The 21,818-nt window shown below is 44.8% G+C and overlaps 1 protein-coding gene across 1 annotated transcript in view; it reads left to right on the top strand.

Moving 5' to 3' along the window:
- Window positions 1-21,818, top strand: part of GPATCH2 (G-patch domain containing 2) — a 125,246-nt gene that overhangs the window by 90,578 nt on the left and 12,850 nt on the right. The window contains exon 9 of the mRNA XM_044288797.1: window positions 8,111-8,199. Coding sequence (XP_044144732.1) covers window positions 8,111-8,199 — 89 coding nt within the window. The remainder of the gene's footprint in view (window positions 1-8,110; window positions 8,200-21,818) is intronic.

Raw genomic sequence — 21,818 nt, 5'->3', positions numbered from 1 at the left:
AGACAGGCATCGACCCCAGGAAGTGTTAGGATCAATGATCTAGGGACCTAGGAATTGTTAGGACCAGAGCGTGAGGGAGCAGATAGCAGAGATTGGCCCCGGGGACCCAGGAAGCATTATGGCCAGAGGGGCAGGGGATTGATGAAGTGATTATGACATTATTTTTTAAGAATGGACAACACTTTTACTAGAGGTGGTCCTCTGATCAGAATCCATGTTGAGAGAGCGCAGAAAGTAGAGACTGGCATCGAATCTATGAAGCTTTGAAAGGCAGGGGATCATGAAATGAGTACAATGTTATTTTTAAAAATTTATTTTTTATGGATGGACAACCCCTTCACTAGAGAGGGTCACCTTTTTCAGGATCCTCATGTGTTGGCCAGATTGGAAAGCAGTCTTCCCCTCTGGAGGACCTGTCCTTTCTGCATTACGCAGACAACCCATGGTTTTGCATGGACACTGTAATGCTTAGTTTCTCCTGTGGCGGCACTGCAGGGAAATCGAACACTTGCTTTCAGGTTTCCTCACAGCTGATTGCTGGGGATTCCGGCAGGGGAACACTTTATGATCAACTTATTGTCAAGGGACCCCTCTAACCAGTTGTCCAAAGAGGAGAATCAGATGCAGGCGAGTTTTCCATCTAAATAGAGTAGAATTGTCCTATTTCCGCCATAACCTTTTGATTATATTTTCACGTGCGGTTTATATTGTACTGTATAGAATCAGAGGAGGGAAAAACGGCCTGCGCTCACCTTGGCTCTTGATCAAAGTGTCATGCTATGCAAAGACAAATGATTCATTTATTATGAAGGGCCCGGGCGGCCTCTCAGACATACAGTACATTGATTTTAAATTAAAAAGTAACTGCTGTGTTCTACATGAGGGGTGACAAGAGTAACAAAGTGGTCCTTACTTAATGTTATTACAAACAGCTCTATCGCTGTGCCTCCAGGAATCTTGTGTTTCACGAGGGTCTGAGTGCCATAATCTAACTGATCAATAATCTAGATATCTCAATGCAGCCTAGCAGATAATCAATTCTTGCTAGAATTACTCAGGCAGGGCGAGCGCTGGTTCTTGTGAAGGCTGCTCCTCGACTTCTTCATTTGGCCCGGGTTTTATTCATTTCTATTTTTTTGTGCTTCTCTTGAGGTTGCGTTTCATGATAAATGATGACGTTGCAGTGGCGGATGGGCAACGTAGCAAAACCATTGTAGAAAGATACAAGCGGCTTGAAAGACATATTAAAACAATGGAACTCCGGTTCTCCCACCAAGCTGATTTTTGGTAAAAATCTGATTTAATAGTTCAGGCGGGAACGGCTTGTCTGCTGCTAACCTGCACTGTTGTCAGCATAGTCTCAATCCAGCTTTGAGGTTGGCAGGAACAGGGGCAGACTGGGAACTGGAAAAAAATCTGATTAAGGGCTTATTCAGACGGCCGTATGCTGTCCGCAAAAGCGCGAATCCTTTCTTCAGTTCAGTATGCCCGCAAAAAAAATAAATAAACAAATTGCATTCCGCATCTTTGCGGACCAATAGACTTCAGTGAGGCCGTGTCCTGATTTTCACTGACAAGTATAGGACATGTTCCACTGGAACGGAAGAAAAGGGGCTCCATAGAAGTGAATGGGTCTGTATCTAATCCGTAAAACAACTGATCCGCATTTTTGCGGGCAGCATACGGCCGTCTAAATGAGCCCTAATAGTGCAGGAGGGCAGGAACGGCTTGTCTGCTGCCAACCTGCACTGTTGTCAGCTTAGTCTCAATCCAGCTTTTAGGTTGGCAGGAACAGGGGCAGACTGGGAACTTAAAGTGGCCCTAGAAAAAAATCTGATTAATAGTGCAGGAACGGCTGGTCTGCTGCTAACCTGCACTGTGGAGTCTCAGGTTAATAAGAAATGCGCAGCCTGATAACCGCAACCTTATTAACTCCTTAATGAAGTCCACTGTGAATGTCTACCCTAATGATGATATGGGTACTGCGGCTTTGCCTGGATGATCACCTATGATAGACTAAGGTGTCATGGAAACAGCCGAGCTTGCTTACTTGGTGTTTCCGTACCTCCCTTATGTGCGGCCTTCCCTCCATTTATTCCTCGGTTGGATGTCATGCCGGCAGCCACCGACAGCAAAAAAAGGGAAAAACATTCAAGCCATGACGACGGATAATGCTTCTGGCGTACGCTCGCGAGAGTAGCCCCTAATAATGTTTTGTCAAAGAGCTTCCTGGCTCCTTTCTTTCGCAAGTGGCATGTTAACGATGCTGGCGGGCCAGATACGACGCCCCTGGCTGCCAATCGGGCAGCATTACTGTAAGCATTTCTAGCATGTTGTATTTTTCTATCTAAAGACAATTAAATGGGAAATTAGGAGAAAAAAATGGCTATTAAAATAATTTGGTGTCCTTAAAATAATTAAGATTTCAGCGTGAGCCCCCGGGTGAAGGGCAAGTGGTATGAAGCTACTTTGTGCCAGCTTTTTCCAGACTAACAGAACATCATTAAGAAAGAGATCAGACACCAAGCTCACAGAATGTATAATATCCTCAATGAGTATCTGGGGAAAAGTGGACATTTTAAGAGAAAACGCCACTGTTTTCAATTAGAAAGGTCGCTCGCCCCGCTGATTTTAAGAGTCACATAGTTTGGATAGTTTGCTGCCTCTTCACCGGGTCTTCAGTGTTGAGTTGATGAGGAAGAGGTCATCCCGCTGGAGCCCCACGTGATCACCCGTTATTTGTGGGGAAAGAAAAAAGCTATCCAATATGTATCTGATCAGTTGGGGGGGGGGGGGTGACTGCTGGGGTCTCTACCCTTAACAAGGACAGGGGTCCTGGAGTCCTGTACGTGAATAGAGCAGTGGTCATGCACAGTGCCTCTTCATTTAACTCTATGGGAATGCTGAAGAGCAGGTCTTGTTTGAGTTAGGGTAAATCTCCTTTAGGGCTCATGCACAAAACCAGTTTTTTTGTCCACATCTGATCCGCATTGTTTGCGGGTTGGATTCGGACCCATTCACTTCAGTGGGGTCGCAAACCATGCAGACGGCACACCGTCTGTATGTCCGTTCCGCGGCCCCTTAAAAAAAAATAGAACATGTCCTATTCTTGTCCTTTTTACGGAGAAGGATAGGACTGTTCTGTAGAGGGCAGGATGTTCTGTTCACAAAATGCGGAAAGCACATGGCCGGTAGACGTGTTTTGCAGACTGCAAAAACACACAACGGTCTTGTGCATGAGCCCCGCCATTTGTCCGTAGTGGCATCAGAGCTCTGCCATGATTGGCTCATGTGACATCTCCATGATCAGGATGTCACAGCCCAGAGGGCCACCGGTGGGGCAAGAGGCTTGTTGCGTCACTGGAAAGAGACTTTTTTTTTCAAGACTTAGAGAATATTTCTGACATCCTGTAAAGGAATTTTTTTCGAAATCCATTGGGATCTCTGGGAACTGCTTCAGGCCATATCCGTGTGCTGCAGGTTTGCTGCAGGCGTTTCTGCCCATTCTGTCCCGTCCTTTCGAGTGGAGCTTGTAGAAGTCCATGCACCTGCTGCAGAATCAACCCCATTTTCTGTCATAGAAAGTTCTGCAACAGATTGATTTAACAAAATGAAGATTATACACCATATACCTTAGCACAGGGATGCTCAACCTGCGGCCCTCCAGCTGTTGTAAAACTACAACTCCCACGATGCCCTGCTGTAGGCTTATAGCTGTAGGCTGTTCGGGCATGCTAGGAGTTGTAGTTTTGCAACAGCTAGAGGGCCACAGGTTGAGCATGCCTGCCGTAGGACATGACAGTCTCCTAACAAACTTAGAACAAATTCTGCACCTCACATGGATCCAGAGATCTCTCCATTCATTTCTCTTCAGGCTGGCAGCTCAGGGGACACGTCCTTTCTGCTGCAGTTCTTTTACTATCACATCTGAGGGGCGTCCCTTTTCTTCTGCAGCTTTCTCACTATCACAACTCAGGGGGTCTGTCCTCTCTGCTGCAGCTCTCTCCCTATCACAACTCAGGGGGCGTGTCCTCTCTTCTGCAGATCTCTCCCTATCACATCTCAGTGGGCAGGTTTTTTCTGCTGCAGCTTTCTCCCCATCACATCTCACATTTTTTCATTTATTATGTTTGCCTTATGGATGTGCACCCATGACTATGATTATGAATAAGAATATGCCAGTCTAAATTTTCTTGTAATATTTATCTGAGGGTGGCGCCTCTTTTAGACTGAGCACACACCCATCTGCCTGTGGCTTCTGAGCAAAGTACAAATGCAGCTGGTTCCTACACTGCCCTGATAATGTGGACTTTGATAAGTCCAAGAGAGCCGGTATATTAGTGATAGAGACCCGTCCGCGGAAGCCACCTTGACGCCTGGTGGATGGGCCCGACACAAGTTTGATCAAAATGTGCGCTAAGAGCTTCCATTGATCCAAATAGTAGTTATAGTACCACTTGAATTTAGAAAGATCCCTATTTCTCAGCTTTACTGCTTATATGTGTGTGCAGCCATTATTTTTTTATTTATTATGTTTGCCTTATGGATGTGCACCCATGACTGATTATGAATAAGAATATGCCAGTCTAAATTTTCTTGTAATATCACATCTCAGTGGGCAGGTCTTTTCTGCTGCAGCTCTCTCCCCATCACACCTCAGTGGGCAGGTCTTTTCTGCTGCAGCTTTCTCCCTATCACATCTCAGTGGGCAGGTCTTTTCTGCTGCAGCTCTCTCCCCATCACATCTCAGTGGGCAGGTCTTTTCTTCTGCAGCTTTCTCCCTATCACATCTCAGTGGGCAGGTCTTTCCTGCTGCAGCTTTCTCCCTATCACATCTCAGTGGGCAGGTCTTTTCTGCTGCAGCTCTCTCCCTATCACGTCTCAGTGGGCAGGTCTTTTCTGCTGCAGCTCTCTCCCTATCACGTCTCAGTGGGCAGGTCTTTTTTGCTGCAGCTCTCTCCCCATCACACCTCAGTGGGCAGGTCTTTTCTGCTGCAGCTTTCTCCCTATCACATCTCAGTGGGCAGGTCTTTTCTGCTGCAGCTCTCTCCCCATCACATCTCAGTGGGCAGGTCTTTTCTGCTGCAGCTTTCTCCCTATCACATCTCAGTGGGCAGGTCTTTTCTTCTGCAGCTTTCTCCCTATCACATCTCAGTGGGCAGGTCTTTCCTGCTGCAGCTTTCTCCCTATCACATCTCAGTGGGCAGGTCTTTTCTGCTGCAGCTCTCTCCCTATCACATCTCAGTGGGCAGGTCTTTTCTGCTGCAGCTTTCTCCCTATCACATCTCAGTGGGCAGGTCTTTTCTGCTGCAGCTCTCTCCCCATCACATCTCAGTGGGCAGGTCTTTTCTGCTGCAGCTCTCTCCCTATCACATCTCAGTGGGCAGGTCTTTTCTGCTGCATCTTTCTCCCTATCACATCTCAGTGGGCAGGTCTTTTCTTCTGCAGCTTTCTCCCTATCACATCTCAGTGGGCAGGTCTTTCCTGCTGCAGCTTTCTCCCTATCACATCTCAGTGGGCAGGTCTTTTCTGCTGCAGCTTTCTCCCTATCACATCTCAGTGGGCAGGTCTTTTCTGCTGCAGCTTTCTTCCCATCACATCTCAGTGGGCAGGTCTTCTCTGCTGCAGCTCTCTCCCTATCACATCTCAGGTCTTTTCTGCTGCAGCTTTCTCCCCATCACATCTCAGTCGGCAGGTCTTTTCTGCTGCAGCTCTCTCCCTATCACATCTCAGTGGGCAGGTCTTTTTTGCTGCAGCTTTCTCCCCATCACATCTCAGTCGGCAGGTCTTTTCTGCTGCAGCTTTCTCCCTATCACATCTCAGGGGTTTGTCCTTTTAGCTCACTCCCTATCACATCTTAGTGGGCAGGTCTTTTCTGCTGAAGGTCACTCCCTATCACACCTCAGGGGGCGTGTCATTTGAATGTTGGAATATACCCTCTTCTTTCATTTCATTGGTCTGGGTCCCGAGATGTTCTGTGCATCCCAGTGGACCCAGCAGGTGAGCTGTACTTTTTAACTTTTGGAACTAGATCAGGGGAGGTATCCTCTCTGCTATAGCGCTCTCTCTATCACACATCAGGGGACATGTCCTTTCTGCTGAAGCTCTCTCCCTATCACATCTCAGGGGTGGTATCCTTCTGCAGCTCTCTCCCTATCACAGCTGAGGGGGTGCATCCTTTTGGCTGCACCTCTCTCCAAGTAAGCATCTAACAGTAGATTTGGCTGTAGTTAAAGAATGGAACTGACCATAGGCAACCACCTCAGTAGGTGGATTTGCACATTACTATACAGAATAAACACCAGGGGGCACCATTATAATGCAGAAAAGAGAATATCTTACAACTGGAGCATTTTTGTAACATAAAGTCAATTACAAAAGGAGTTAGTATTTCATGCTGAGTTATATTAAAATAACATTTAATGGTGGCACAACCTCTTTAACTTTCCACTTAATGCATGAAATAGACAGTTGCAATAAACTTTAACTTGGGTTTTTTACAAGCTTTTGTATTTTACAAATTTTAAAGGGGTTTTCTGAGATTTTTTAACTAACCTAGGTCATCAGTATCTGATCAGTGGGGGTCCAACACCTGGACCCCCGCTGATCAACTGTCGGACGATCAGATACTGATGACCTATCCAGAGGATAAGGTCATCGGTATTGATGAGCGAAGCGAGCTTCGGATCCTGAACCCGAAGTCGCTTCGCTCAAAACTTCGGTTTAATGCTGTACAGAGATCCGTCTCCGTACAGCATTCAGATGTACGGCCTTCGACGAAGCGAAGTCGCAAGACTTCGGGAATAACTGGCTTCGCCTTGTTGGGGGCCGTGCATTTTAATACCGTACAGAGACGGTATTTAACCGAAGTCGCTTCGCTCATTATCAGTTTTAAAAAAAAAAGTCTCAGCAAACCTTTAAGGGTACTTTCACACTTGCGTTATTCTTTTCCGGCACGGAGTTCCGTCACAGGGGCTCAATACCGGAAAAGAACTGATCAGTTTTATCCCCATGCATTCTAAATGGAGAGCAATCCGATCAGGATGCATCAGGATGTCTTCAGTTCAGTCGTTTTGACTGATCAGGCAAAAGAGAAAACCGCAGCATGCTACGGTTTTATCTCCGGCGAAAAAAACTGAAGACTTGCCTGAACGCCGGATCCGGCATTTTTTCCCATAGGGATTTATTAGTGCCGGATCCGGCGTTCAGAATACTGGAATGCCGGATCCGTCGTTCCGTTGTGCGCATGCGCAGACTGAAAAAAAGGTAAAAAAAATAAATGCCGGATCCGTTTTGCCGGATGACACCGGAACGACGGATCCGGCATTTCAATGCATTTTTTCGACTGATCAGGATCCTGATCAGTCTTACTAATGCCATCAGTTAGCATACATTTTGCCTGATCCGGCAGGCAGTTCCGGCGACGGAAGCTGCTTGCCGGATCTCTCTGCCGCAAGTGTGAGAGTAGCCTTAACATGTTTGTGTGAACGCGAAGCATGTAAAGCACGTAGTCTCCGGCCCTCGCCAGGCTTTGCTTGCAGCGCTTCCGACGTCGGTGAGCAGGATCTATGCAAACCCTCCCGTGATGGAGTACGGTGCTTATAGCAATTAGCTATAATTGTGTTTTATATTGCTTACCATAGAAAATGATTTTCTTTTTGCATATTACCTTTAAAATAAATGGCTAGCAGCATTTCCTGTAATAAACGTGGGGCTGACAGAAAAGCATTAGTAACCAATTGATAACCTAGAAACAGTATTGTGATCTCTCCCTACAATTAATCTGGGCTATTTACCTGTCAGCCGCCTCTGGCTGGGATTTTTTTTTTCCTTTTTTTCATCGAAGTAGGAAGATTGCCAGATCTTAAAATTAAAAAGCATTCCTTTTATATTATTCATTCCGGTTAAGAATTTATGGCGGTGGGTTTATACGCTGAGCACTTGTCAACAAACATAATTATGTTTCGATATAAAGAAGATTGGTGGCGGTATTATGCGGGCCATCTTCACGGAGAAGCCTCTGATTTAAGCCCAGATTATATGGGACATATATCTGCCTGACGCTTTTTTCTCTTCTTTGTTAACAGTTTTGTTTGTTAATTACTTTCAGACAAACGAGTGTCCATTTAGGATCCTTGTTTATGGGAGACATCAAACGGAGAAGAAAGGCGGCTCCGCTTCCGGGACCCACCGTGTCTGGTAAGACATTTGTGTGGTTATCGATGTGTTGTTTTAAGTAAAGCTTCAACCAAGTTGTTTTTCTTTTAGTTTAGTTTTTTGTTGTTACTTTTGCATCCTGGAAACAGTCAAGAGGCTGCTGTTGATGGATCTGATATCATTATATGGTATTTGTACAGACGGATCCGCTCCTATAATGCAAACGATGGTGTCCGTTCAGACGGAACCGTCTGCATTATATTTTACTAAAAAAGTCTAAGTACAATTTGTATTCAGACGGATCCGTCCAGACTTTACATTGAAAGTCAATGGGGGACGGATCCGTTTGAAAAATGCACCATATTGTGTCGCCTTCGAACGGATCCGTCCCCATTGACTTCCATTGTAACTCTGGACGGATTCGTTTGCCTCCGCACGGCCAGGCGGACACCCGAACGCTGCAAGCAGTGTTCAGGTGTCCGCCTGCAGAGCGGAGCGGAGGACAGACGGTGCCAGACTGATGCATTCTGAGCGGATCCGCATCCACTCAGAATGCATTAGGGCTGTACGGATCCTTTCGGGGCCGCTTGTGAGAGCCTTCAAACGGAACTCACAAGCGGAGCCCCGAACGCTAGTGTGAAAGTAGCCTTACATTCTATAGGTGATAGGTGCCCTTTAAGAAATTTCCTATAAAATGTGTGAAAACATTGCTTCCAGTGTTTTTTCCCAGCACTAGGTGGTAATTTCACTATGCCCCCCCCCCCCCCATATCCATTAAAGGGGTCAGCAAAAAAAGACAAACACCTGGAAATAGCCCATACTAAGAAGTTCAGCAGTAGTTATGTAGTAGGTGCAGCACACTGCCGCTTTGGTTCTCCTTACCGGACTTTACTCTGCTACAATGATGACGTCACATGAACAACACATGACCGCTGCAGCCATCTGCTGGCCTCAGCTGTGCACCAGTGGTCTTGTTGTGGTGACATCATCGCTGCAGCCAGGTAAACAAATACCAGTAAGGAGAACCGGAGCAGCAGTGTGCTGCCTCTCCTAAATAAGTACTGCTGCATTTTGTAATCTAGCCCACTTCCCAGCGTTGGCCAGTCCTGTCTGTTGCATTTGCCGGCTACGTCGAGGTAGAGCCCATCCTGCTGAGCTGGGAAGGTTATATGACTTCTGTTTGGTTTCTGCACATTTCATGCTTTTCATCTCTCGTTTGCTGAGCAGCATCTAGCGTCAGTGCTTTCCACCCGTGTGCCAGCCCCAGAGGCTGATGGAGCGTCCTGCTTCCCAGCGCTGTCCCTTCTGACACATAATCGCTGGCATGCCATGGTGATACTTATGATAATTAAATATATGACTTAATTAGAAACCAGAAGTGCCTGGCCCAATTTTATTTTTTTCATCTTGGCCCTATCTACCCCTTACACACCCCTGCTCCTTCATATTTTCTGTATTAAATGTGCTCCCAAACCAGGACACAGGAGTGGATAATGAAAAGCTTCCCCTATGGGAACGGCGCAAGACGCTTTTAAGTGCTGTTTCCATTAAATGGGATTGAAAAACGAGGCAAGAAAAGGCATTAATTGCAGAAACTTCAAGCCGCAGTATCTTCTCGTTTCTCATTACACCCAGACCCAAACTTCTGCGACCTCGTCCCCTCTGCCATTCTCTTTACACCCAGGATAATACAGGATTTAACTCCGGGTCAGTAATGTATGTACACAGTGACTCCATCAGCAGAATAGTGAGTGCAGCTCTGGAGTATAATACAGGATGTAACTCAGGATCAGTACAGGATAAGTAATGTAATGTATGTACACAATGACTGCACCAGCAGAATAGTGAGTGCAGCTCTGGAGTATAATACAGGATGTAACTCAGGATCAGTACAGGTTAAGTAATGTATGTACACAGTGACTCCATCAGCAGAATAGTGAGTGCAGCTCTGGAGTATAATACAGTATATAACTCAGAATCAGTACAGGATAAGTAATGTAATGTATGTACACAGTGACTGCAGCAGCAGAATAGTGAGTGCAGCTCTGGAGTATAATACAGTCTGTAACTCAGGATCAGTACAGGATAAGTAATGTAATGTATGTACACAGTGACTGCACCAGCAGAATAGTGAGTGCAGCTCTGGAGTATAATAGAGGATGTAACTCAGGATCAGTACAGGTTAAGTAATGTATGTACACAGTGACTCCATCAGCAGAATAGTGAGTGCAGCTCTGGAGTATAATACAGTATATAACTCAGAATCAGTACAGGATAAGTAATGTAATGTATGTACACAGTGACTGCAGCAGCAGAATAGTGAGTGCAGCTCTGGAGTATAATACAGTCTGTAACTCAGGATCAGTACAGGATAAGTAATGTAATGTATGTACACAGTGACTGCACCAGCAGAATAGTGAGTGCAGCTCTGGAGTATAATAGAGGATGTAACTCAGGATCAGTACAGGATAAGTAATGTAATGTATGTACACAGTGACTCCATCAGCAGAATAGTGAGTGCAGCTCTGGAGTATAATACAGATGTAACTCAGGATCAGTACAGGATAAGTCATGTAATGTATGTACACAGTGACTGCACCAGCAGAATAGGGAGTACAGCTCTGGGGTATAATACAGGATGTAACTCAGGGTCAGTACAGGATAAGTAATGTAATTAGAGATGAGCGAGTTTCATATTTTGAAATCCGTTCACACTTCGTTTAGTGGTAAATGGTGATTTGCGTTATAGATTCCGTTACCACGGACCATAACGCAATTCTATGACGGAATGTATAACGGAATGCCTTTAGAGGCATTCCGTTATTCATTCCGTCATAATAGAAGTCTATGGGCTGCATAACGGATCCGTCCCATTCCGTTATGCAGGGGAGTCCTCTCCTGCATAACGGAAACGAGACAAATCCGTTATGCAGGCCATAGACTTCTATTATGACGGAATGAATAACGGAATGCCTCTAAAGGCATTCCGTTATACATTCAGTCATAGAATTGCGATATGGAATGTGGTAACGGAATCTATAACGCAAATCACCATTTACCACTAAACGAAGTGTGAATTAATTTGATAAGCAGAAAATTCGCTCATCTCTAAATGTAATGTATGTACACAGTGACTCCATCAGCAGAATAGTGAGTACAGCTCTGGAGTATAATACAGGATGTAACTGAGGATCAGTATAGGAGAAGTAATGTAATGTATGTACACAGTGACTCCACCAGCAGAATAGTGAGTGCAGCTCTGGAGTAGAATACAAGATGTAACTCATGTGTTATTGCTAATTTATTGAAAAGGAGAAACTACAATCTTGCATTGACGTAAGTATTCAGCCCCTTTACTCAGGACTCAGTTTAAGCCCCTTTGGCACTGATTGCAGCCTCCAGTCTTCTTGGGTATGATGCCACAAGGTTTACACATCTGGACCTGGATTTGGGAATTTTCTTCCATTCTTCTCTGCAGATCCTCTCAAGCTCTGTCAGGTTGGATGGGGACCGTCGGTGGACAGCCATTTTCAGGTCTCTCCAGAGACGTTTGATTGGGTTCAGGGCTTTGGCTCGGCCACTCAAGGACATTCACTGAGTTGTACCTAAGCCACTCTTGTGTTGTCTTGACTGTGTGCTTAGGGTCATTGTCTTGTTGGAAGGTGAACCTTCAGCCCAGTCTGAGGTCCAGAGCGCTTTGGATAAGGTTTTCGTTAAGAATATATCTGTACTTTGCTCCATTCAGCTTTCCCTCCACTCTGACCAGTCTCTGTCCCCGAGCATGATACTGCCACCACCATGCTTCACTGTAGAGATGGTATTGGGCAGGTGATGACCAGTCCCTGGTTTTTTCCAGACATGACTCTTCGAATTGAGGCCTAAACAGTTCATTCTTGGTTTCTTCAGACCAGAGAATCTTGTTTCTCAGTCTGAGTCCTTTAGCTTCTTATAATACAGAATGTAACTACTGATCAGTACAAGATAAGCAATGTACTGCTAGTAAGGGTTAACCTAGCACTCTTATGACCCATATATCTAATCCAACTTTTCCCGATCTGGTCCGAGAGGGTGGTGGTTAAGTACATTTCGGAAATGTTATTACACGGCATCCCAAAGATATCAGGATTCTTCATTTATGTTATTTGGCCATAAAAAATCATTCATGGGATTTGAGCTGCATAGAAATGATAGTGATTAGGATGTTTTGACGTCCCTTTCAATGGGAGATAATGACGAGGCAAATGTTATAGTGTCCTATAGCCATGTATAAGACACTTAATTTACTCCCAAATAGCAATGTCTTATTAAGACTCCGCAGTCCCAGCATAAGAGGCGGATTTAATACCCTCCTTACCCTGATATTAAATTCTGCCTGTCACAGGTTTGTAATAGAGGTTTAAGGTCTTTAATTCCCTGTTAGTTTTTTTTTCTAAACTCGGTGCCGAGAGCCTCGGAGTAAATCACCGGCAAGCTCGTCCTTTGCATGTTTTGTTTACAGTGCACTTTTGAGACGTGTCTATGAAGTCACATTGTCCCCGGTGTAAGTTGTCAGGATGTTCGGCAAGGTCAGTCCGTGGTAGGTACCGACAAACACTGCGGAGAAGCTTTCTGTATTACCACGTTACAGCGGTATACTAAGTATCTGATCGGTGGGGGTCCAAGCACTGGAGCCCCCACTAATCATGAGAATGGGGTTCCCAGCGTGAATGTAGTAACGGTCACAGATGCCCGCTGCCGCTTCCGTCAAGCCATTGGGACTTGCGGAGATTGCCGGCAGCTTTATTTTGCCTCCTTTTTTTTTTTTCAGCAGTCTCATAGAGAATGAATGGAGCACAAGTACTCGGCCATTAGTCATTCACTCAGGGGACTCCAGGACCTACCTCCTTGTAACGTAATGTGAATTCAAAAGATTTGAGAATGAATAAACTTACGCAGGCTAAGTGAATAATTGTAATAATACAAACAAATCACATACAGAATAAAGTAAATAAATATCACTAGCCTAAATATGGGGTAGGGATCCGGTTGGCCATGCTATAACACATGGCTGTCTACCACGTTATAACACATGACCAACACCCCAGGGTGTACAAGAAATAGGGCAAATCAATATTTACATCCTACCTAGGATGAAGTTCCAGGTGGAATCCCAATTAATTGGTAGTGCAGACCACAGTTAATTCCCATCAGCCCCTCCTCCAGTGTGTACCACGCATGTCTCTGAGATCAATCAGGAATGTGGTCTTATCAGCACAATGGAGGGAGGGTACTATCTCTAACCCACTACATTTCAAGGAAAACTTAATTGCACAGAGTATTAAAAGTAATATAAAAGAGACAGAATTAGAGGTGACAGAATCAATCAGTACTTAAAAAATACCCTTACAATACACTCCTATTCTTGTGACGGATGGGCTCCCCAGCGGTTGGATCCCCGCCAATCAGATATGGTGAAACAATTCTTTACCCTATCTGTAGCTGGACGTGTATTGAGTTATAGAGCAGTCATTAAAGGGGTTCCCCACTTTTCACAGTCCATTTTTGTTAGAAAGGTCCCCCAGAAATAAACTGATCACATATTGCTCTGCTGTGATCGGCTGCAATTTTTAGGAGAACCTAAAATCAAGTGTTTAACCCTTTCACGCCCGATGACGTACATGTACGTCATCGAGCCAGTCTTTAAACATGGCGCCTGCTCGCGTGCGCAGCGGGCGTCATAGCCGCCGGGTTTCTGCTATTTTAAATAGCAGAGACCTACGGCACATGTATGCGATCAGCCATAAGGCGATCGCATACATTTTCCCTTTCAGATGCCATGGTCAAATGTGACCACGGCATCTGCGCAGTCCGGAAGCGGAAGTTGCGCCTTTCCGCTTTCAGTAACAGTGTTCCCCAGCTGGGATCGGGGAACCTGTTACTTTGCTGAAATACACCGAAGCCTCAAGCAGGCTTCGGTTCCTATTTTAGGAATATACCAATACAGGCCACTAGGGGTGGCAGCATTGTATTGTTATATTCCAAATGAAGTGTTCAATTATGGTTTTTTAGCCATCAGTTAACACAATTGGCAATCTAATGATTGCTAGATATTGTCACCCAAGGTAACTTAAAAAATGTAAAAAAAAGTTTTTACAAATATAAAAAAAAACAACATAAAAGTTCAAATCAGCCCCCTTTTCTTTAAAATAAAAATACTTAAAGGGGTTATCCGAGTTCTTTTTTTGTTCTTTCTATGTTCCTAACCAAGCAAATGTAACCGCATTCCAAATAACTCACTTTAACTCTAGTGGCTGGTTTCTCAGATTTCACTGATGGTCACATGACCTGTGATGTCAGCTTCACTCCCTGCTCTGATGAAGGTCGTTTACAAGCCTGTAAACGAGATGTCACTGTGCTGGCCACGCCTCCCCCCTTCACTTCTACTCTCTGCTAGGATTTTTAACCCCTTCAGCTGCTCAGCTCTGCAGGCAGTGAGGAGACGATGCTGGGCACTGGAGCTGACAGACTAGAGAGAGCATTGTACAAGAAGGTAGGGGGAAGATCCTGTGTGTATTAGCAGTGTCATTATACAGCTGAGACTTGTAGTTCTACACTTACAAGTTGCTGAAGAGTCTCCCAGCACTCAGGGCAGCTTTTGTATCCACTCCCTTAGCAGTGTCATTATACAGCTTGGACTTGTAGTCCTACACATACAACCTGCTGCAGAGTCTCCCAGCAGGCAGACATGTCACTTAGGGCAGCACTTGTAGCCACTCCCTTAGCAGTGCAGGGGGAGGGGCAGAGATCGTTTTTATTGCATGTAAACAAAGGGCCAGAAAAGAACCAGGGAAATGAGGAAATATATATATATATTTTTTTTGCATAAAACTTGCTTAGCTCAGTTATATGTCAGATTTTCAGTGCTATATTATTATTTTTTTTCATAACTCGGACAACCCCTTTAAGCAATAAAAAAAAACTAAACCTCATGAGCATAGCCGCGTGCGAAAATGCCCATACTATTAAAATATAACTATATTAAGGGCTTACGGAAATGGTGTAAGGGGAAAAAAAAAAAAAAAACTGTCACTTCAACTACCCAATAATTTTTTTTATAAAAAGTGATTAAAAAGTCGCACACACTTCAAATCGGTATTATTGAAAAGAACAGATAGTCCGGCAAAAAATGAGCCCTCACACAGCTCCGTACACATAACTACAAAAAAAGTTATAGGGGTCAGAATATAGTTATAAAATGTATAGGTGTTAAAAAAAAAAAAAGTCAGTATTAAAACGCAAGAAAAATTATACAAGTGCGGTATCGTTGGAAACGTACTGACCTGGAGAATGAAGATAACAGGTCAATTTTACCGCATAGTGTAATAAAAAAAAATAAACTTATCAGAATTGAGTTTTTTCCCCAATTCTACCCCATCTGGAATTTTTTTTCCGCCTCCCACTACATGGTATGCAACCGTAAATGGCGCCATTAGAAAGTACAACTTGTCCCTCAAAAGCCCTCATAAGGCTACGTGAACGGAAAAATAAAACAGTTAGGACTATGGGAAGGCGGGGAGTGAAAAACAAAAACGCAATATGAAAAATGGCCCGGGCCTGAAAGGGTTAATTTCCCTGCATTAAGTATTGCACCCTTGACATCAGTCGACTGGCTAGACAATGCTTGGTCATGCCGGGTCCTCCAGAGAAAAGGAGAAACTTTTTGTCACTGCTTTTCACTGTAGTTAATTAATAGAGGCCCAAATTAGGTCATTAACCCCCACTCCCCCAACCCTTAGTAAGTTCAGAATATCCCAATAGGATGTTTAAAGGTACATTTTCTATATCTGACAGTCATGGTAACACTTACCCGCTCTTTATTTTATGCACAATTCATAGATTTTTAGTTCTGCACCATTAGGGCATAACTATGATCAGAGATTACAGCTTCTTTGAACCGTTCCCCCCCCCTCCTGCTTTACACTGCAGCTCTGCTTTTTTCAGATCGGCTGCTGTGTATGAGAACAAGCTCACAAGGTTCTCAGGTAATTTCCACAAATCTACTAGGGGTTGGCCTTAGAGTTGTGCACAGTGTGTATCACTCGTCTCTCCTGAAGGGGGCACCACTGGCCCAGATGACCTTGCACCGCAGAGCCCCCGCTTGCCTAAATCTATAGAAAGGAGCTCTGCATGCGATTGGTTGACAGAGGAAGGGAGGTAGCTCCTCTTATGTGAGTAGGCTCAGCAAAGTTCAGCCACCAAAGGTGAAAGTGGTGATGCCGGGACCGCAAGACGAGGCTTGGAATTCGGGTATCAGGGCAGCATTCAGCATGAACATTAATTTTTTTTTACTGATTGGCATTTGGGCAGCTATCAAATCGCGTGTCCCCTTTAAAGAGGACCTGTCACCTCTCCTGACAGGTCTGTTTTAGTAAATAATTGTATCCCACAGTGAAATCTTAATTCTGGAGCCTCTATTCTCATATGTTGTACCATTCCTCTATTATTCCCACTAGAAATTTGTGATTAAAATACACCTGGGTGTTACCAGTTAGGGGTGTGTCCGTGCCCAGTCTGACATTGTCCCATCAACACTGTCAATGTCAGACTGTGCGGGGACACCCTCCCCCCCCCCCCCAACTGGTAACACCCAGCTGGACCCTTATTCATAAACGTTTAGCAGGTATACTAGAGGAATGGAACAGCCTACAGTTATAAGAAGACATGCTCCAGAATCCTTATTCCACGGGGAATGCAAGTAATAAAACAGACATGTCGGGAGAGGTCCCCTTTAAGTTTCAAATCTCCTTGTGCCATGCCATCATTTTCTTATAGAGAACTATGGGAAATAATTGGATCTGATAAAATAAAAAATAAATATTATTTAGTAATTTTTTATTAATTTTTTTTGTAAATACAACGATTTGCATGTATGGATGGCTGCCGTCACAGATAAGATCCAAGCTGTCGCTGCAAAGTCTCTGCCCCTAAGGATATTCCTTTTCCTATTAATTTGACCACTAGGGGAAACTTGAGGAATGTCTTAAGGTTGAGATCACTTTCCAGCGTCTCGGCAATGTACATGCCTAGCGAACTGATAAATGACCGCTCGACGTTGTCAAGGCGACAGGTACATTTTAATTTGATCAGCGTGAATAAAAAATAAAAAAAACCCTAAGGAAGGGGTTGTTGCTGGGAGCCGGCCTCTCCCATAAAACCTTCACATGGCGACATAGGACATCCTGCCGGAGCGGCTTCAGCGCTGCACTCAGCGCAAGCTATAAAACCAGTCTATTAAGAGCAAGGGAAAGCAATCAGCTAATGTTTGTGAGACACCGTGCATAAGTTAATCAGGGTATTCTCCAAAGAGTTAAGAGGTTCTCCGCAACACTTACTAAATTGACTTTTTAAGACTCCGCGCACCGTTGTGTGCGCCGCGCCGTACAGTCTTCTGCATTGCAAAAGCCTTTTGATGCCTGTCAAGATGAAAGCTAAAAGTAAGTCTCCATCAAATGCTTCATATACTAGTTAGGCTACTTTCACACTGGCGTTTTGGCTTTCAGTTTGTGCGATCCGTTCAGGGCTCTCACAAGCGGTCCAAAACGGATCAGTTTGCATTCTAAATGGAAAAGGATCCGCTCAGAATGCATCAGTTCCGTCTCCATTCCGCTTTGGAGGCGGACACCAAAACGCTGCCGTCTGACGAAACTGAGCGGATCCGTCCTGACACTCGATGTAAGTTCAATGTGCACGAATCCGTTTTCAATGGTGTTCAAGACGGATCCGTCTTCGCCAAGTTAAAGATAATACAAATAGATCCCTTCTGACACACAATGTAAGTCAATGTGGACGGATCCTTTTTCTATGGCACAATCTGGCACAATAGAAAACCGATCCGTCCTCCATTGACTTTCAATGGTGGTCAAGACGGATCCGTCTTCGCCAAGTTAAAGATAATACAAATGGATCCGTTCTGAACAGATGCAGATGGTTGTATTATCTGAACGGATCCGTCTGTGCAGATCCATGACTGATCCGCACCAAACGCGAGTGTGAAAGTAGCCTTAGTAAGATATATTTTCTGCGGCTCAAAGGGGCTACACAGAGGAGAACGGGGGACCGCTGGCCTGAAATAGGTGGAAGTGTAAGGTTATGTGGCATTTCTTGCTGCCTGTCTTGTCGGCCCAGTGGTTCAGGAACTAGTGACTGGCACACAGAACAAGGGACTGTTAGATGCCATGCTCCATAGTAAGGGCAGGAGTTTCCACAGCTATTTTACATTTTTGTTCACCTTTTATCTGAATCGTATACTTAAAGGGAACCTGTCAGCATGGTGTTATACCGAAATTAATAGATTTATGAAGAGGCCCCTGTATAAACTCGCCATTGCTGCATTACTTTAAGTATAAAATGCATTTCTAAAATGTCATTTATTGTGTTCTAATAACCATTGAAGAGTCATGGGGGGAGGTGCTGCTGTACAAAAGAGTCATGGGGGAGGTGCTGCTGTACAAAAGAGTCATGGGGGAGGTGCTGCTGTACAAAAGAGTCATGGGGGAGGTGCTGCTGTACAAAAGAGTCATGGGGGAGGTGCTGCTGTACAAAGAGTCATGGGGGAGGTGCTGCTGTACAAAAGAGTCATGGGGGAGGTGCTGCTGTACAAAAGAGTCATGGGGGAGGTGCTGCTGTACAATACAAAGAGTCATGGGGGAGGTGCTGCTGTACAAAAGAGTCATGGGGGAGGTGCTGCTGTACAAAAGAGTCATGGGGGAGGTGCTGCTGTACAAAAGAGTCATGGGGGAGGTGCTGCTGTACAAAAGAGTCATGGGGGAGGTGCTGCTGTACAAAAGAGTCATGGGGAGGTGCTGCTGTACAAAAGAGTCATGGGGGAGGTGCTGCTGTACAAAAGAGTCATGGGGGAGGTGCTGCTGTACAAAAGAGTCATGGGGGAGGTGCTGCTGTACAATAGAGTCATGGGGGAAGTGCTGCTGTACAATAGTCATGGGGGAGGTGCTGCTGTACAATAGAGTCATGGGGGAGGTGCTGCTGTACAATAGAGTCATGGGGGAGGTGCTGCTGTACAATAGAGTCATGGGGGAGGTGCTGCTGTACAATAGAGTCATGGGAGAGGTGCTGCTGTACAATAGAGTCATGGGGGAGGTGCTGCTGTACAATAGAGTCATGGGGGAGGTGCTGCTGTACAAGAGAGTCATGCTGTCCACATCCGTCCATTGAGGCTTGATTGCTATGTTGCTATCAGCCTCGTGTATGTGTTACTTTGTACCCCCTGGGCACACACTGTGCAAGGTGTTTTACTTCCTTGGCAAGTACTGTGCCGCAAGGTGTATTCCTGGGGCGTGCAGCGAGCATAGACTGTGCAGCAGGGTATACTTCCTTGGCACATATTGGGCATGCACTGTGCAGTTAGTTGTACTCCACGGGTTGCACAGTGCATCAAGGAGTTCTCCCTGGGGTGCATTGTGCATGGAGGTCTACACCCAGGATGAAGGGGCGTGTTTTGGAACCTAACTGCTCAGTTCTTAAGGATAGCAGCATCACCCCCATCACTCTTCAGCAGTTATGAGCATGTAGTGTGTGCAATTTTATTTGCCCAGGATTATTTTTTTTATGTCCTCCCCTTTGAACTTTTCGAATAGACCTATACTTTCCTGCTTCCCATCAGCAATGACTGGTCTCAGCAGTGATGTGTTCCTAAGCGGCTCATTGCTGTAAGGTTACCGGTCGCTTGGGGGCAAGCCAGCGCTCATGCCAGTCATTGGCGCATGTGACCCCCATCTGTGCAGGAAGTTGACATGTGGGGGACGGGAAGTCAGGTGACAACAACTGCCAGGCACAGGTAAGTACAGCTCTATTCACTGAGCCCACTGGGGAAGAAGGACATTTAAAAAAAATCCTGGAGAAGATTAACATATAATGGTTATTGTTATGTTTCTGTTACTAGAAAGATTTCCCGTAGTCAAAAATTTCGTAACCCTGCTCATGCGTCAGGTGCTCAGGGTGTACTTTTTGCTGTGAAAAAGTTATTCGTCTGAGTTCCAGCTGGTTATCGTAGGGTTAATCACAGAATAACGTAACGTATAGTCCCTGTTCCTTTTACAGGACGCTGCGCTGTATCGGGCCCAGCGCTTGTAACCGTCATGTATTTGTGATAAATATTTACAAACCCAATTACTGAGCAGAGCCGGGCTTGCGCGTTTCTATCGGAGGAGTCGGTCTATGTTATTGGATAAACATTTATTAATTGTGACAAGAACACCCAATTTATTTCAGCTCTGGCGCTTATTTACTGCTCTTTCACCTCTGTATTTTCTATTGAAAAAGTAAAATGAATATTGATAGAGCCGCTTATTGATTTCTAAATTTATAGTTTCAGCCTTGAGTCAAAGTCACATTCTTTACAGGTCCCGTGACATCACTGGCGCAGTGGAGGACTGTAAGGGTGAAATGTAGAGCGATGCGGAAACCGTTCCCTTTACTCTTTGGTTACCAAGAAAGGGGGGAAGGGGAATAAAACATCCCCTTGTGGGTCAATTTTCATCACTCCTGCCCTTGATTGCAACTAGAGTGGCCCCTTCAGATAACCCCGAAAAGGAAGATACTACAATGTAAATATCGTATAGAACACTCTAATGTAATATCCATCGTCATATAGAACACCCTTATGTAATATCCATCGTCATATAGAACACCCTTATGTAATATCCATCGTCATATAGAACACCCTTATGTAATATCCATCGTCGTATAGAACACCCTTATGTAATATCCATCGTTGTATAGAACACTCTTATGTAATATCCATCGTCGTATAGAACACCCTTATGTCATATCCATCGTCGTATAGAACACCCTTATGTCATATCCATCGTCGTATAGAACACCCTTATGTCATATCCATCGTCGTAACACCCTTATGTCATATCCATCGTCGTGTAGAACACCCTTATGTCATATCCATCGTCGTATAGAACACCCTTATGTCATATCCATCGTCTTATAGAACACCCTTATGTCATATCCATCGTCGTATAGAACACCCTTATGTCATCATCGTATCCATCGTCGTGTAGAACACCCTTATGTCATATCCATCGTCGTATAGAACACCCTTATGTAATATCCATCGTCATATAGAACACCCTTATGTCATATCCATCGTCGTATAGAACACCCTTATGTCATATCCATCGTCGTATAGAACACCCTTATGTCATATCCATCGTCGTATAGAACACCCTTATGTCATATCCATCGTCGTATAGAACACCCTTATGTAATATCCATCGTCGTGTAGAACACGCTTATGTCATATCCATCGTCGTATAGAACACCCTTATGTAATATCCATCGTCGTATAGAACACCCTTATGTAATATCCATCGTCGTATAGAACACCCTTATGTCATATCCATCGTCGTATAGAACACCCTTATGTCATATCCATCGTCGTATAGAACACCCTTATGTCATATCCATCGTCGTATAGAACACCCTTATGTTATATCCATCATCAGAGGCCCTCTGGCAGCCGTCCACAACGAAGTTGGCTCCGTTGGACGATGAGAACTGGACGACGGCCGCCTTAGTCATAGCGCCCAAAACATTGCCAGGCACATGGAAAACCACCAGAAAATTGCCAGCCACATGTACAGCCACCATTGCAC

This window comes from Bufo gargarizans, chromosome 4, assembly GCF_014858855.1.
Source record: "Bufo gargarizans isolate SCDJY-AF-19 chromosome 4, ASM1485885v1, whole genome shotgun sequence".
Classification (NCBI taxonomy): domain Eukaryota; kingdom Metazoa; phylum Chordata; class Amphibia; order Anura; family Bufonidae; genus Bufo; species Bufo gargarizans.
This window is presented reverse-complemented; position numbering and strand designations above follow the sequence as displayed.